A 16,383-nucleotide genomic window follows, 5' to 3' on the forward strand; every position below is an offset into this window, starting at 1 on the left:
CTCTACATTAGCTCCTGCCTCAGGTCCCTGCATTGCTTAAGCTCCTGTCCTGACTTTGATGATGAACTGTACTGTGAACCCTCCCCCCCAACACACACAACTAGCTTTCTAAATAAAGTATCTAACACTGACTAGTTTGAGGCTCCAACTGAAAGCAGGGTATTTTGCAAACACTGTCCCTTGGAGCCCTGAAACTCACCTCATAGCTCTGTTTCCTTTCATTTTCTTACACCATTCTGTGAACCTGACACATCTCTGCTTGACCTCTCAGCTTGGCTTCCAAACCAGAACACCTTGGAGAACAACTATGTAAGTGTGTTTCTTCAGGGCTCCTCTTGGACTTTGGCCCAGCAAACCCTTACTGTTTGGATAGATCTGCAAGCACCCACGTTATCACTGTATCCAGGGTTGTGTCAAGGGTTGGGTTTTATAGGAACTCCCTGTTATTTTGGACACCTCTAAGTCATTTTGAGACAGTCTCCACAAGTCCAGGTATCTGATCCTGGGTTTCATGGTCTCCTCTGCACAGCCCGTCTCTGCTAGCTTCTGTCATTACCATTACGTGATTCTTCCGATGACGTGCTTTACCTCGCTGCTCTCTGTTTCCGCACCTTAGCTGATAGAATTGTTTTTCAGATATCTGGTTTCACTTGCTTTTTTCAATCTTTCCTATTCATTCTTATCATTTGGTTTTGAGCTGTGGGTCCTCACCCAGATTTCTAAATCCAGTTCTATTGTCAGCTCCCTGAAACTATGTGTACTTTGTTTCTCAAGTTTGTCCCAGCACCTAACAACTCTCAGTTCCTTGCTAGTGACTGACAACTACCTGCAAGAATCTCTCAGAGAACAAACAGCTCAACTGTAGTACGTGGAGTATCTTCTTCCCAATAACCTTCTGACTTATTATCCTCATTTTATAGATGAGGCATAAAAACATTTCATAATTTACCATGTTAGCATATTCATTACTTTTCTCATCGATGTGACCAAATACCTGAGAAAAAACGGAGTTGGATGAGGATTTACTTATTTTGGATCATAGTTTCAGAGTTGTCAGTCTACAGTGTGGAATTGTGTGACAAAGCATTTCAGGAAGCAGAGAGGAAGAGATGCTGGCTCTCTGCTTTTCTCTTTTCATCTCTACGGCTCCCTGCACATGGGTTAGTACCTCCTATGCTGCAGGTGAGTTGTCCTCTCTCACTCAGACCTCCACACACATCCAGAGCTTTGACTCACCAATCCAAATCTAAATCTAGTCGAGTTAAAAATGAAAATTTGCAAAGAAATAGTTTGATGACCACTACCTATGTTGGGTGGCTCACGACTGCCTACAGCTACAGCTGTAGGGGATTAGGAGCCCTCTTCTGGTCTGTTTGGGCCCTCAAACAAGTATGTGCATACACACATATAGACGTACGAATAGACATAAACAAACAAACAAGAATTAAAATAGAAAGAAATGTAGTTTGATCTTTACTCAAAATCATGGGGGTGTTGAACTGCGTGTGGAGCACACCTTTAATCTCAGCACTAGGAAGGCAGAGACAGATGGATCTCTGAGTTCAAGACCAGCTTGGTCTGCACAGTGAGTTCCAGGACAGCCAGAACTACCCTGTCTTGAAAAACAAATCAAGGAAAAGTCATTGGGACAAGACATATAAAAATTTCTTTACCACTAGAGACCAACATCTAAGAATGGATTGGGAAGAGCCCACTGTGTCCTGATTCCCAACTTGCTGAGAACTGCTCTGTGAGACCTTGGCTCACACATTGAATCTAATCTGGTTTGGCTGTTGGTTTGGGCCATGGCCTGTGCAGGGCTTTCATCATCCCTGTCTGCTTGGTGTCAAGAACTTGGCTAGGGTTTGAGCTTCTCTGTCTGTGTTTGTTCTTCCTCAAGCGGACCTAGGCCCACTGGCCTCATGTCTGTCGTTTCTCATGGAATGTTCAGATTCAGATTCTCTTCCATCCACTTTCTATATGCTTCAGTGCCCTTTTCATGCCAGTAAATATGTGGGCCTTGACTTGTAGCATCTGCAGCAGGATGGAGAGGGTCTCCGTGTTTCAAACCTCAGCCATTTTCACCTCTTTGCTTATCCTCCCACTTTCCAATTAAAAGTTCTCAGCATCCTCTCTCAACTCCTTCTCTCCTTTTCTTGCTAATGTTGCTTGACTTTACTGCCACCTCTGTGACCTGTGGTTTCCTGGGAGAGCCAGATGTAGCTGTGGGACTTTCCTAATTGATCCCACAGAAGAGTTGCAGGAGAACTGTGGAGATGCCGTTTGTGCCAACAGTATTATACAATTTTTGTTGTGGTGTTGGGTAGAGTGCAGGGGGTGCAAGAATGCCTGAAGAATGCTTCAGAAATTATATGTAAGGCAATCCAGAGATAAAAGGCAGAAACTATAGCAAATACTGTGGCCAGGAGAGTATTCTGTGGGATATGAAGCAATTAAAGGCCTAACCAACCCCACTGTGTCTGCTCTCCTTCGTGCTGTGTATGCTGACAGCGGAAGCTGAAGAGACCGTCTTAAATATCTGCTTCCATTGCTACTTTTCAGACACCCAAATCAAACCACCACACAACAACAACAACAACAAAAAACAAACAAACAGAAACCTACCATGCAAGGAAAGAAAAGTAGTCTTTAAGACTGATAGAAACTGGGGCTGGAGAGACGGCTCAACAGTTGAGAAAACGTATTGCTTTTGCAGAGAGAAGACTCAGGGTCAGTTCCCAGTATGATGGCTTACAACTCTCTTTATTCAGTTACAGGGTTCAGTGCCACTTTCTGATCGCCACAGGCATGCATGAGTAAAATACTAACAAACATAAAGAAATCACCCCAAAAAACTTTTTAAAGATCACTAGAAAGTGTTCATGAAAAGAAAAAAACCCAAAAATCTAGTTCAAAAGTTCAAGATCTTTCTTCCCTTTTATAACCAAAAAGCACTAGAAAAGGTAAGTCTGTCTCCAGATGAAGGGACGTATTACCTTTGCTTTCTTCTCCTTGCTGGTGTATTTTCTAGTGGCTGAGGAATGGGGCATGGAGGTAGATGTCTCATTGAAAGGACAGAGGAAGAACAAGGTTAGAAAGCTGTGATGTCAACTATCCTGCTTGCTACCGTAGCACAAAGGTTTGACAGGGAGAAGTCTTGGGTCAAAATAGGGTACAAGAGTTTGTCAATTAAACGACACACGCTTTCACCACCCATGATTCCTTTGAGTAATCAAAGATGAACGAGAGCATCATCTCCTGGTGGCCACCTAGGATTTCATCCTGCTGCTGATGCATAACAGTACCCTAGTCCCATAAAATAACCGGAAGCAAAAATAATTGGCATCTGAGAGAAGGCCGTCAAAGTCTGTGTTCATATCAGGGTACATTTGTGAAAGGAAAAACTGGAATCCATGTTTGCTAAAGAATAAGAATTTGCATAGACAGTACGTAAATTGCCAGGAGTTCCAGAGACAACTACCGTGAGGCTTTTAAAAACCTAACAAACAAACGAACAAACACCTTGTTTTAATTTGTTGAAAAACTGGGCAAGAGTCTACTGTCTTGGCTTAAAACTCAGATTAGCTTGCAGTTGGCAAATTGTCAGGTGTTTCCACCCAAATACAATCCTATTGATATCTTAGATTTGTAAAGGTAGGAACCAACACACAAGAATTAAATTTTGAGTACAGCAACCTTTTAGCGGAATTCTTAGGGTGTTTAGGCAAAATTATCTGTCAATAGACCTGCCCTTTTACAGTAATGTATTATATTTTACAGACTATTTGAACTGGTCTGGTTCCTTAAAGAATTCTTTCTTTTTCTTCAAAATTATTTGTATCATTTTAAGCACTAAGTACTTAAAACAATTTTATTACAGTTATTTATTCATGTGTAGATTTCCGTGTGAGCTCTCACACTCAGGTACGTGTGGCGGCCACAGGATTGCTTGCAGGAGTTAGTTCTCACACTTCCACCACGGAAGTCCTGGCAATCAAACTTGGGTCAATAGTCTTGGCATCAAGCACCTTTACCTTTAGAGCCGTCTCACCATCTTTAAAATATATTTTTAAAAACATGTCAACATAAACTTCCCCTCTTCCAAAAAAGTAGCAAAGAGCAGAAATCTTCCCCCTTTAAAACTCCAGGTCAGAACAAGTTGCACAGTGACACAAAATATGCACAGACAATTGTGTTTTCACCATTGACTACAGAGCCAGGAATGGTGGGTGCTGCGTGCCTTTGATCCCTGCAAGCCGGAGTGAGAGACAAGGGGATCTCTGTGGATCTGAGGCCGGCCTGGCCCACACGGAAAGCTTCAGGCTAGCTAAGGTGACATGATAATACCCTGTCTCAAATTTTTTTTTACTACATTTCAGTAATTTTGAAAAAATCTCAGAGTACAAGAAAAATAAATAATTCCAGTAAGTGGATGGAGCTGAGAGGAAGGGCCCAGCCTAGAAAGGCAAATGGTACCCATTCGTCCTCATATGTGCATCCTAGTTTTGTGGCTCTGGTTTGTTTGTCTGGAAACTAGAAAGGGGTGAGGGAAAGGGAGCTTACGGGATAAGATAGTATAGATGCTGTGACTGGGGAGGTCCTAGGTCCAGGCATCAAATTGTTTTAAATATCTATAATTAGACAAATAGATTAGTACTGCTCTCACGTCTCATTAGAACAGCTTTGTTGTTGTTGTTGTGGTTGTTTTTGCAATGGATGGCAGGCAATTGCAGAGATTAACAATTTGTCAGCGCACAGAGAATAAATGACCGTAGATTTCCCAGCCATAAATGGGACATCTTTGTCATGCCCTGACCCACAAAGTGCAGGAAATACCCAAGAGGAGGAAGCAGAAAGACTGTAAGAGCCAGAGGACTTGTAAGATTCTACAGGTAGGGAGAACTGCTGCAAAATAGCGTCTTTAAACATGACACACTGCTGCCCTGAAAAGATTGTGCTGCTGCGACTGTCTGCTAAGGATGGAGCCAGCCAGCACTCCAGCATGGATGGGCTGAGGCTATGAAGTCTCCTGGAAGAAGAGTCCTTTTCTTCCAGAGTGTGACCTGTGAGAGGTTGCCCACATTCCGTCAGATGGCTCTACACCTATGTCCATTTGATTGGCATGAATTGCACTCAAAGAAAGTCATAGTCAGATCTACAATGTAAGTGTTGAAAAGAAGCAAATGGAGAGAAAAAAAAGTTAGGTAGGAAAAAGCCATGTTCCACACAAGGAAACTGAGGCCTGGATGAACGCTATTCCTCATCAAAGTTTTAGGAAGCAGAAGACTATCTCAGTGTCCTGAGAGATAGCATGCATATTTTAAATGTCCACACCCTTTAAGAATTCCACTTCAACAAATTTGACATGAATAAATTATCAAAGAGATATAAGTAGATTTAAACAGTAGAGGGGGGATTAAATATTGATATATATCTATGAGCTATTTAAAATCATGCTCATAATTATTGGCAGATTTGAACAACCTTGTTCATTCGTCTGTGTATATGTATGGGGGTAGGCAAGCATGTGTGAAGGGCAGGTCAGCCTCAGGTTTCTTTACTTAGGTGCAATCTAGCTTGGTTTGTTTGGTAGAGTCTTTCTGATCTAAAGGTCACCCAGTAGACTAGGCTGGCAGTCCAGCAAGTGCCCCACACCCCCAGGATTTATCTGTCTCTGCACCCAGTACTAGGATTAGAAGCATGTACCACCGTGTCTGGCATTTTGAACACAGGTCCTGGAAACAAGCTTAGGTCCTCATCATGCATAGCAAAGGCTTTGCCAATAGAGACCATCTGGTGAAATTATAAAGAGAGGTTATTAAATGGCACGGACTTATGTATATTCTGAATGTAAGTCCAGCTGTTTTCACCAAGGATAAATAGAATTTTGTTTAAAAAAGAAAGACCAGATGATCAAATATCATGAGGTGCAGGATTCAGCATTGTCTATGCATTATTAGTGACAGAATTCTCAATCATGAAAAAGAAACTACCTTCCTTGTGTGATTGCCTCTTGAAATGACCATTATAACTGGTAGAATATATAATATGGCCCCAATGAGTGACTCCAAGTCCAAATTCTTTTACTGTGTGACTTTGCTACTCCAGTCATAAGGAAATGCAACTTATTTCTGTAAAACGTGAATCTCACTGGCCTTGCTACCTGCTTTCAGCATGCATTGCAGTGGAAGTGATGCCCTGGAACACACTGTCTCCCAGGGATATGTTATGGTATAGCCTTATAGTTCTACTTCTGCTTTTGGAATATGAACTATAGGAACAGGATTCCCCCTGTAAAGAAGCCAGTGAAGAGCTCTGGGAGGATAGAATAGCATATGTGCAGAGGAAAGGGGCAGGAAAGAAAGGATGTATGCTTTGGTCCAGGCTCCAGCCTTCAAATAGCTCTGGACCTGCTAAGCTTTCATTCCTCTACCTCCACCCAGTTGCCAACATTGGCAGGATCTGGAGATGGCTCGGTGACTAGGAGCACTTACTCTTGCAGAGGCTCAAGTTTGATTCCCAGCATCCACATGGTAGCTCATAGCTATCCATAACTCCAGTTCTAAAGAATCTGATGCTCTCTTCTGATCTGCAAGGAGACAGGCAAAAACACTCCCACTCCTAAAATAATCCTTTAAAAAGAGGACTGTGGTATTCAATTCATACTCATTCAGTCACATCACGTAGCTCTCAGAAACATTTAAGCCTGAAGATCTTGCCTGACTTCCTAGCTTCACCTCCACTACAAACTGAACACTACACACCACACTCTATGTCAGATTCCTTCCAGTCCCTCTTTGCCTGAAGCCATGGATGTCGTCATGTCCCCTAGAACATTTAAATATTTCATGTGTGTCTTGCCTGTATGTATTTCTGTGCACAGTGCACATGCCTGGTATGTGCATTAGCCAGAAGGCAGCACTCTATCCCCTGGAACTAGAGGCACAGATGGTTGTGAGCTGTCATGTGGGTGCTGGTAATCAAACCTGGATCCTTTGGAAGAGTAGCCAGGGCACTTGACAGCTGAGCTATCTCCCCAGCTCCAGATTCACAAATTAAAGAAAACTAGCGACCAAAAGCAAGTCAAGATTTTGGAAGTCAAGCAGTAGAGAAGACAATATGTCTACCCGCTTGATTTGTTTGTTCTCTCAGCATCTCAGTGATTACCTCGTGGGTCCCGGTCACCCTCAGCTCTTTTTTGCTTTTGAGACAGGGTTTCCCTCTAGAGCCCTGACTGCCCTGGAACTCACTCTGTAGACCAGGCTGACTACAAACTCACAAATACACTTGCCTCTGCCTCTCGGGTACTGGGACTAAAGAACAAGCACCACCACACCCAGCTTCAGCTCAGCCCTATAGAGTAGAGATACTCACTCTCCTCCATGTGACTTGGGTGGTCATCCTCCTTTCAAGGGCTAGTGTCCAGTTTATTTCAACTCTGATAACATGCTTCCTTCCTCTCTTGTCCCTTAATGTCTACAAGGGAGCCTGCCTTCCTGTGGCGTTCAGACGTTCTTACATAGTTTAGCATTCACAGTGAAAGCTCTGCAAGCACGCACACTTCTACTATCTGTATCCCTCTGTGCTCTAAGCAGGGACACAGTGAGTGCTGCAAAGGCTGTAGGACTGACTCCACCTTCTGTCTCCACTGTTCAGTGAGTGGAGGTGGGTAGTAAATCCTGAAGCTGGGTGTGGCCAGGCACACCTTAGTCACAGCACTTGGGAGGCAGAGGTAGGTGGGTCTCTGTGAGTGTAGCCAGCCTGGTCTATAGAGTGAGTTCCAGGACAGCTACACAGAGAACTCCTGTCTCAAAAGAAACAGACAAAAAGAGGAGCTAAGAGTGACGGGGACCCAAAGGCCACATGAAGGCATGAGGTAAGCATCTAGATGCTGAGAGAACAATCTATGATGAGTGAAGCAGGCACAGTGTCTTCTCTCTGCTACTTGACTTCCAAAAGCTGCCCCTCAGGACCCACATTCACTGTGGAACCCTAATCACTTTATAGCAGTATTTCCCTTTTGTTCTTTCATTTATTCATTTAGAGATAGAGTCTCCCTATGTAGCACAGGCTGGTCTCAAGCTTACGATCCTCCTGCCTCATCTTCCCAGGTGATGAGAGCTTAGGTGGCTACCACCACACCTTATTCCTTCTTCTGTTAAACTCTACCCTGCCTGGCTGTATCATTGGCTTTTATGTATTCCCACACTGTTTTGTAGTAATTATTTTGTGTTGTACATCACTCAGACTTCATGTGCTCTTTTATTAGTCAGAGTCCAAAAATCAATGCTCAACATTATCCCATTATTTTTAAAGTAGATTATCATGCATATACACAGTAACATTAGGATAATTTTTTACAGATTATTTTCTAAGTATATCTACTGAAACAAATACTCTGAGATGATAGAATGTATACACAAATACAGAGCTCTGTTAACAAAAAGTGTTTCATGTGCCTTTTGTTTACTTGCTTGCTTGTTTTAAGCAGAATCCCCTGTATCCCAGGATGGCCTCAAACTGGCTAAACATGACCTTCAACTCCTGCCTCTACCTCCCTGGGTGCTAAGGCTGAAACCCACGGTCTTGTGTACAGTGACATTCCCCACCTCCATTCTAGACTCTAGAACTACATTTTTAAAGCAAAGCCAGAGAGCTGGCATTAGCATGTAATTATTAATTTAAAACTTGTACAGCAAATTGCTTCTTGCCCATTAAAACTATTAACTTTTTTATCGTTTCAGTTTTGGACATTCCTCTGTAAGGTAACCAGAGGCAGACTGTCACCGGCAATAGCAAGTGCTATGTGGAAAGCCATCTGTGGTGGGGACAGCCCACTGCACTTCTTTAGGCAGTCACACTCTTCAACCAGAAAGTCAATACTCAGGGAGCACACGAGTCACAGTTACCGTCACTGTCACTACATAGCAATGGGGATGAAACATTTATATTGATTCTTGTGAATCTAAGTACCCCAAAATGTTTGTACAGACTACAAATAATACAGAAGAGCTGCTGACTATAACTAAACTTTTATTAAAGCATCTTAAACATCACTAATCTTGGATCACCTTCGTGAAGTAGGTGACTTTGCTTCTGTGTCCACTACTCCACAGTTCTGTCAACTGCTACATCCTAGAATCACATGGCCTAATTTTCAAACTTTACCAGCCCCGACTGCAGACATTCAAAGAGCCGTGAATGATCTGCCAGCTCTCTACGTGTAGGATACATGTCAGCAACTATGGAGTTTGAAAGGAGTTAAAAATGAAGACTCTAGTTTTAGTGCGCTCACTACTTCCTCTATTAGCTAACTATATCAAGCAGCGGACTGTTCAGTAAACACTAAGTGGCTCCAGATGCAGTACCTGTGTTTACATATTTTTAAGTGCCATGCTAAATACCAGATATTTTGCTCCACTCAGAGGTGGGGGTGAAGGACAAACTGCCATTCCAAACTTGAACAGAGAATACAGCAAGATAGTACAAAGTTGCAGGTACTATGCTGGCCTCTGCCTTTTCTGGAGGACCTGAGGGGGTACTCAGCAAGTGGAATAGTCACCTCCAGAGGTCAGGTGCCCACATAAACATTTACACAAAACAAACACTATTGTGGTCCAATTCGACTTTCCAGATTTATTATTGCTCCTTACCAAGAAAAATCCCTTACTCAGACTTTCTTATGAACCAATTTTGGATGAGTTTTTCCACATGACTCTCCAGGGCGTCCACGTCAGCTACACAAACCTGGTAATCCATCTTGTCCTTCTGTTTCATTCTCTCTAGCAGAGCCTCATGAGGCAGCGGTAACGCACTGTAGGAGCTCAGTAAGTAAAGCTGGCTTGATGACGTCTGGTTGAGGTCGTTAATCTTCAGTGCCTGCATGACAGCAGGTGCGGACTTGGAGTAGTGAGCTGTAGATGCGATGACCACTGGGCAGCTTTTGTCCTGCATCTTGTCTGCGACCACTTTTGCAACCGCGGTATGTGGATCCAGAATATAGCCTGACGCGTTGTAGGTAGTGCTGATGGCTGTGAGGCATTCTCCCTCAGAACACCAGTCAGCAACAAAATCCTGCTGCAGCTTCTCGACTAGCATCTTCTCAATCTGGAAGTGAAGTTGACTCTCTAACTGATGATATAAATTCGCCATTAACTGTCCGTCTTTGTTAGCCATTAAGTGTAAATGCCGCTCCAGGTTTGAGGAGTTAAGAATATTTATTGATGGTGAAAAGGTTTGTGCTAATTTCCTATCCCTTAGATCGTAATGTCCAGTTTTTATGAAATCTGTCAAAACATGGTTCTGATTAGAGGCACAGATAAATTTTCGAATAGGAATCCCCATCATCTTGGCATACACTGCCGCTAATATGTTCCCAAAATTTCCTGTGGGGATGCAGACATCTACTGGGTTTCCAAAAGAAATAAAGCCTTGGCTGACAAGCTCCAGGTATGCGGAGGCATGGTAAACTACCTGTGGGAGGAGCCGAGCCCAATTTATAGAATTAGCTGAACTCAAGATTGTTCCATATTCCACAGTCAGAAAACCAGTAAAATCAGAATCATTAAATATTTTTCTAACAGCTGTCTGGCAAAAATCAAAATCTGACCTGACACCTACTGCCCGTCCATTTTCTCTCTGACTGCCAACTATCTCTGCTTTCTGGAAATCACTAACTCCGTTCTCTGGAAAAAATGTGACCACAGCTATTCTTTCCTTATCATTTCGATTGAGACGGCTAAACCCATTTAAGACTGCACTCCCAGTGTCCCCTGAAGTAGCTACAAGGATCACATAATTGCAGCCTGGTGGGATACAGTAGGCAAACATATGAGGCATAAGCTGTAAAGACAAGTCTTTGAAGGACCCTGTTGGGCCATAGAACAATTCCAGGATAAACTGGTTACCAGAAAGGTGCCTGACGGGGGCAACTTTGGAGCAGGCGAAGTTTTCCCCATAAGCAGTTTCAATCATTTCTCCTAATTTGGCAGCAGGTATATCCGCAGGGTGGATGCACCTTTCCAAAAGTACCTGTGCTCTTTCTATGTAGGTTGCTCCTATTAGGTTATTCCACTCCCCACGGCTTAGTTTGGGAAACTCCTTCTCAGGAACAAAGAGGCCACCATCAGAAGCCAACCCCTCAACCACAGCTTCACTGAAGTATTTTGGTGGGAACTTCTTGTCATGGTCTTTAAGACAAACGTGCCTTGTTGAAATGAATGTCTCTGAATCCACGTCTTGGTATCTTTTAACCACAGCAAGCACTTTGTCCGCCACCTCCTCGGCTGAAGCACCACTCTCACAAAAGACTCGGGCATCGTACCACTTCTTATAACACAGTCTTCCGTGCTTCAGCAAGTCTCTCAGTGAAGCTCCAGTGTTCTGGCCAACAATCCTATCAATTCTCATTGATTTCAGACGGCTAATTATATCTGTTAGAGGCACATCCAGGTATACAACAATTCCATTTTTCTTCAGATGCCACATGCTAGCATCATGCATGGGATTGGACCCACTGAGGGAAATCACACTTCCAGATGCGGACAAGTTTAACACTGCTTTTCCTTCCTCTTCTAAAAATCGCTCATTACCAACATCCTGCAATTTTTCAGACGCACTCATATTCCAGGCTTTCTCAAGGACATCACCATCCACGTCGATGACACAACAGCCTAGTTTGTCACCTAATATTCTGCCAACTGTTGTTTTCCCAGCACCAGGAGGCCCCATCAGGACAATATTTTTGTCTCCAACAAGGGAGTGGGTCGAATGCCATGACTTCCCTGATTGTGCACATGCAAAGGCTCGTGGAAGCAAGAGCTGTGTGTGGGTCTGCACTTTAACCGGTGCACTAGAAAAGCACTTCTGCGTTATCTGTTTCAGATGGTGACATCTGGTAAAGTTCAGCATTTCTCTTCACTTTTCTGACCAGGCCAACCAGGGGTTGGCTTTTAGCCCTTTTCAAGACATAAAAAAGGCATGTGGTTACTTTTTCAACAAACTGCTAACATCTTAATAGAACTGAATATATACATATACTCAATACACAGATGTTCAAATGACTTCAAACTGATGGGACACTTAAAAAGTTTTGTAATAAATACTGTACACTATTAATAAATTATTGTAACTATGACATAATAATTGCACAATCAATGAGCTTTCCATGCCATATCCATCCTGTTTTATTAAGTTCATCCCCTCTCCCATCTCCTCTTCTGGGTCCCTTCTCCACTGCCGTGTCTATTTAGTTCTTGGAGAAAAACAGTACTAGTTACCATCTTTCCAAATTTCAAGACACCAGTCAAATAAAACTCAAAATGTGTATGAATTAGTATTACAAAGAGCAAATTTAGCAGCAGAAATATTATTCAGAAATGACATTATCACAAAGTCTTTTAAAAAACACAGTATGTCCTATTAGCATTCCTTTTCCTTGTAAAAACTACTGTAGAAAATACTGGTTCACAATTTATTGGCTGATAACACAGAGAATATGTAGACTTGCACTAATACTTACTTGCAATTCATAAAAGCTAAACTGCAGTCTTAATACTCAGTGCATCTCTATGATCATGTTAATAGACTGTCATTATTTATTCATTTCTCATAAAATCCACAACAGAAAACTAGAGAAAATGACCACACTTGCTCATAAGATGCAACTGTGCACACTGAATGTGGAGTGTGCCCTTCCTTCCTGTGTGCCTTTCACCTGCACAATGCTGCAGACCATGTTTACATATTTCGTTATTCCATGCCTTTAGAAGGCCACAGTGGAATGGATAATGTGCAAAAATTAATTAGGAAGGTCTTCACTTGCTTGTGTTCCTACAGCATCCTTAGTGGTTGAACTTAAATTCTCGACAGAGAAACAGCCAAGAAACCCATAAAAGTATTCAACGATGAAAGGAAACTATTTTGGCATCTTGAGATGATCTATAATTTCCAATACTGATCCAACCCCTGCCTTTGGAAATGTACTCATTCTTAAAACAAAACATGCCAGGTATCAAGTATTGTGTTATAATATAATTCAATTTAATAACCTGCAACATTTCTTAAATTGACTGATGTAGCTTTATAGGAACAGACCAAAGCTTTTTACATGCTCTCTGATAGGACTAGTATACGAATAAACTATATCAAAAATGAAATGGTATATTTAATCATAAAAATCTTCCAATAGTTTACTGCTTTTGATACTACCTACACTGTTTTACAATAAAGTCTCCAGACCATTTTTTAAAATCTAACTCTGAATTTTACTTACAAGTAAGTCGACCTGTCAAGAGAAACACTTCATTTCCTGCTTTGGCTCTGGATGGCGCTGTGCCTCACTCACTGAAGTGGGAACACGACAGAACAGGAACCGCAGACGAAGAGTGTGCTGAGTCTGAGGCAAAGTCCATCTTTGCAAAAGGTAGGGTCTACAATAGAAGAATTCAAGCTAATAAATATTTTAAAACATTTCAATATTTTGAATATTTCAAAATGGCACTTGAAATTTTTAAATGGCAAGGAAATTTTTTTCATGTTTCCAAAATGTATTATTGAATGATTAAAATACTGGGCAAAATTTATCACGTTAATGGATTTTGGTAACGGTACTGACGTTATTTTTATCACCAAGCAATAAAAACAACATGGCCAAGGCTGGAGAGATGGTTCAGAAATTAAGAGTACTTGTTCTTATAAAAGACGGTGATTTGATTTAGTGCCCACACAGTGGCTCTTAACCATCTATAAACTCAAGTTTCGGGGAATCTGACACCTCTTCTTACCTCTTTGGGAACCAGACAGGCATACAATGTGCAGATATACATGTGAGGAAAACACTCATACATATAGAATAGTTTAAAATGACAACACAACCAAATACTAGCGATTACAATGTATGACATGTGACTTTAATTATTTAATGGTATGTTTAACGCTGAGGGCAGATCAGTGAACTGAAAGCTATAAGTACCTAAACTGCTCTTTCAGATTTTCCTCTTCATCTAAACCACTAAAAACAGCCTGTAAGTCCCTACTACCTACTCACAGACCTTAGCTATTGAAATGGGACTGTGATAAATTCAAAGTGTATGTTCTGGTATCACAGAGATATTAATACAAATAGTTCCCAGTCAATGAGAAACATCAGAGCCTACAGATGGAGTCAAATTATCCAGGGACAAGGCCAAGCATGTCATGTATAAACTTTAGAGAAAACAGTGATGCTTAACCCTAATTACAAACAATTTCACCATGCAGTCTGATACTCTCTCTGAAGCAAAGCAAAGCTTAGAGAAAAAATTTAACTTAAATCACCCAGCAATTCACAAAATTGAACTCTGGTGGTGTGTTAGCAATACCTGCTTTTGAGGACACCTCAAAACAAAATTAATCTTCTGTTTATGCACATGCATGAAACAACTCATAAACCTCAGGAACAATCTTAGGTACACACATGCATGAGACAACTCACAATGCATGCACATGCACCCACATACAATACATGGTGTATTGTCTGAGTAGCTGGTTCAAGTGGCCACTGAAACGTGGCACGTTCTATAGAATATATAAAGGATATGTTACTGAAACTCCAAGCAAGATGCAAAACACAGCTCATCTTACTTCAGCTGTGAACATGCGCATACCACACTTCACAATTTTCACTGCCATGCCTATGTCCCTAAAAGACTAATAATGTATGGCCAAATATTGAATGATTTTGAAGAAAGCTGAACAAATGAGACACTGGCACATAGAATCCGTGAATAACAGTTAGGTTTATGTCATTTCCCTTTATTGGAAGCTGCATTCTTATGTCCTTCTTCATATATCAATTGTTTCTAATTAGAACATGCCTTGGGGTGTCAATCCTGTTCTGACCACTGGCCTCAAATACCTGACTCCCTGGGTTCTGTCCCAAGGTCAAGAAGGCATAGCTTTCGATAATGGCTATCAAGTTGGTCAATACTGTTGCATTCTATGAATTCACAACTCAAACATTTAGCATACACAGGAGGACATACCCAAAAAGGAAGTTTTTCTCTTTACAAGTTAAGCTAAAAATACCAGAGATCCGGTATTTTTTCCAAAAGGAAAAATGGGTGCTCCCTATCCACACATAAATCTATATGAAATGTTAAAGAAACCCAATCTGCTGTGAAATAAGGAAATCACCCTTCCACTCCCCCCACCCCAAAAAAACGATTATTCATCTGAAGTGTGGGCTGCCCATGAAAAAGAATTCTGTCAAACCGAAACACAGGAAACTAAGTCGCTTCTTTATTCTTATCGAATAAAATTTAGCAAAAGCCTCCAATCGCGATGTGCATTGAGCGAAGCCTTCCAATTGAGAACTGAAAAGTTCACTAAGTCACCAGGCCATTTAACACATCCACTAAACAGTGAGAATTGCAGAACGGATGTGCCTGACTTCCCTGGCTGGTCACACTGTCTGCCAAGTGGATTCAGACCCATGGATTCCACACACACCCCTCCCCAGCAAATCACAGGGCCAATGGATGTAACAGGGGACAAGTCTTTCAAATGAGCGTGCAATCACAAGTGCATACACAAGAACGGCTTAAAACTAAATAAATGCACTTTTTCGAGAGAAACAAAAAGGAATACATGTCAAAAAAGGGTCGAGGGCTGAAACCTGGGCAAAATAAGAGGCCCACTTCCAAAGGCTGGTCCTTGGGCGCGGGCTGGCGCTCGCGCACGCGCCGTGGAGACAGCGGAGCGCAGGGCGCGCCGCGGGATCCGGTGCGACAGGTGGATGGCGAAGCGGGGCCTGACGGGGCGGGACGGAAGGAGGGATGCTAGGGCAACAACCCTCGCTGACCTTCCCTTCCTCCTCCATTAACTCACCAAGAAAACCACCCAGAGAAGAGAAGGAAGAGAAAGGGGAAAGGGAAGCGACTTCGGCACCGCCTTGGTAGCCTCAGCCGGCAAGCCAGCCCCAGAGCCGCTGCTTCTGCGCCTGCGCCGACTGCGCGCCGCGCCACTAGGCGGGCTACGTATTCAGACGCCCCGCCCACTGCCCCGCGGCTCCTCCCCTTCCCTTCCGCCCCCGCCGAGGCGCGGCCTGCGTATTGGACTATTGTGTGACGCCTGCGCCTCTGCCGTGCTCCCTATTGTAGAAATTTTTTCTTTCCAGATGCACCAAGGAAAAAAGCAAACTGTTTGGGGGTGGGACAGGCAATGTTTTCATTTCATCTTTTCCAAAGATGCAGGAACGTCTTCATCCTTACGTTTTTCTCAGACCGGAGAAGAGGTTACAAAAAAAGAATCAGAATAAGCCCGTTTGCCCCGCCCCGTCTCTTAGCAACCGTCTCCTTAGTAACCACGCGGTCAACAACGCTCAGCAGTCCCAGGAGAATATTT

The 16,383-nt window shown here is 42.6% G+C and overlaps 1 protein-coding gene across 1 annotated transcript; it reads right to left on the bottom strand.

The window, feature by feature from the left end:
- Positions 1-9,439: 9,439 nt before the first annotated feature.
- THNSL1 (threonine synthase like 1) lies at positions 9,440-15,956 on the bottom strand. The gene is made up of 3 exons (XM_080918373.1): positions 15,868-15,956; positions 13,274-13,430; positions 9,440-11,957 (listed from the first exon to the last, which is right to left on the bottom strand). The coding sequence occupies exon 3, from the start codon at positions 11,908-11,910 to the stop codon at positions 9,667-9,669; it is 2,244 nt and encodes a 747-aa protein (XP_080774499.1). The 5' UTR covers positions 11,911-11,957; positions 13,274-13,430; positions 15,868-15,956; the 3' UTR covers positions 9,440-9,666.
- Positions 15,957-16,383: the final 427 nt, after the last annotated feature.

Source organism: Micromys minutus, assembly GCF_963924665.1.
Source record: "Micromys minutus genome assembly, chromosome: 6".
NCBI lineage: Eukaryota > Metazoa > Chordata > Mammalia > Rodentia > Muridae > Micromys > Micromys minutus.

Coding starts and splice junctions, on each gene's coding strand:
- THNSL1 (XM_080918373.1), bottom strand. CDS start 11,910: ATGCTGAACTTTACCAGATGTCACCATCTGAAACAGATAACGCAGAAG.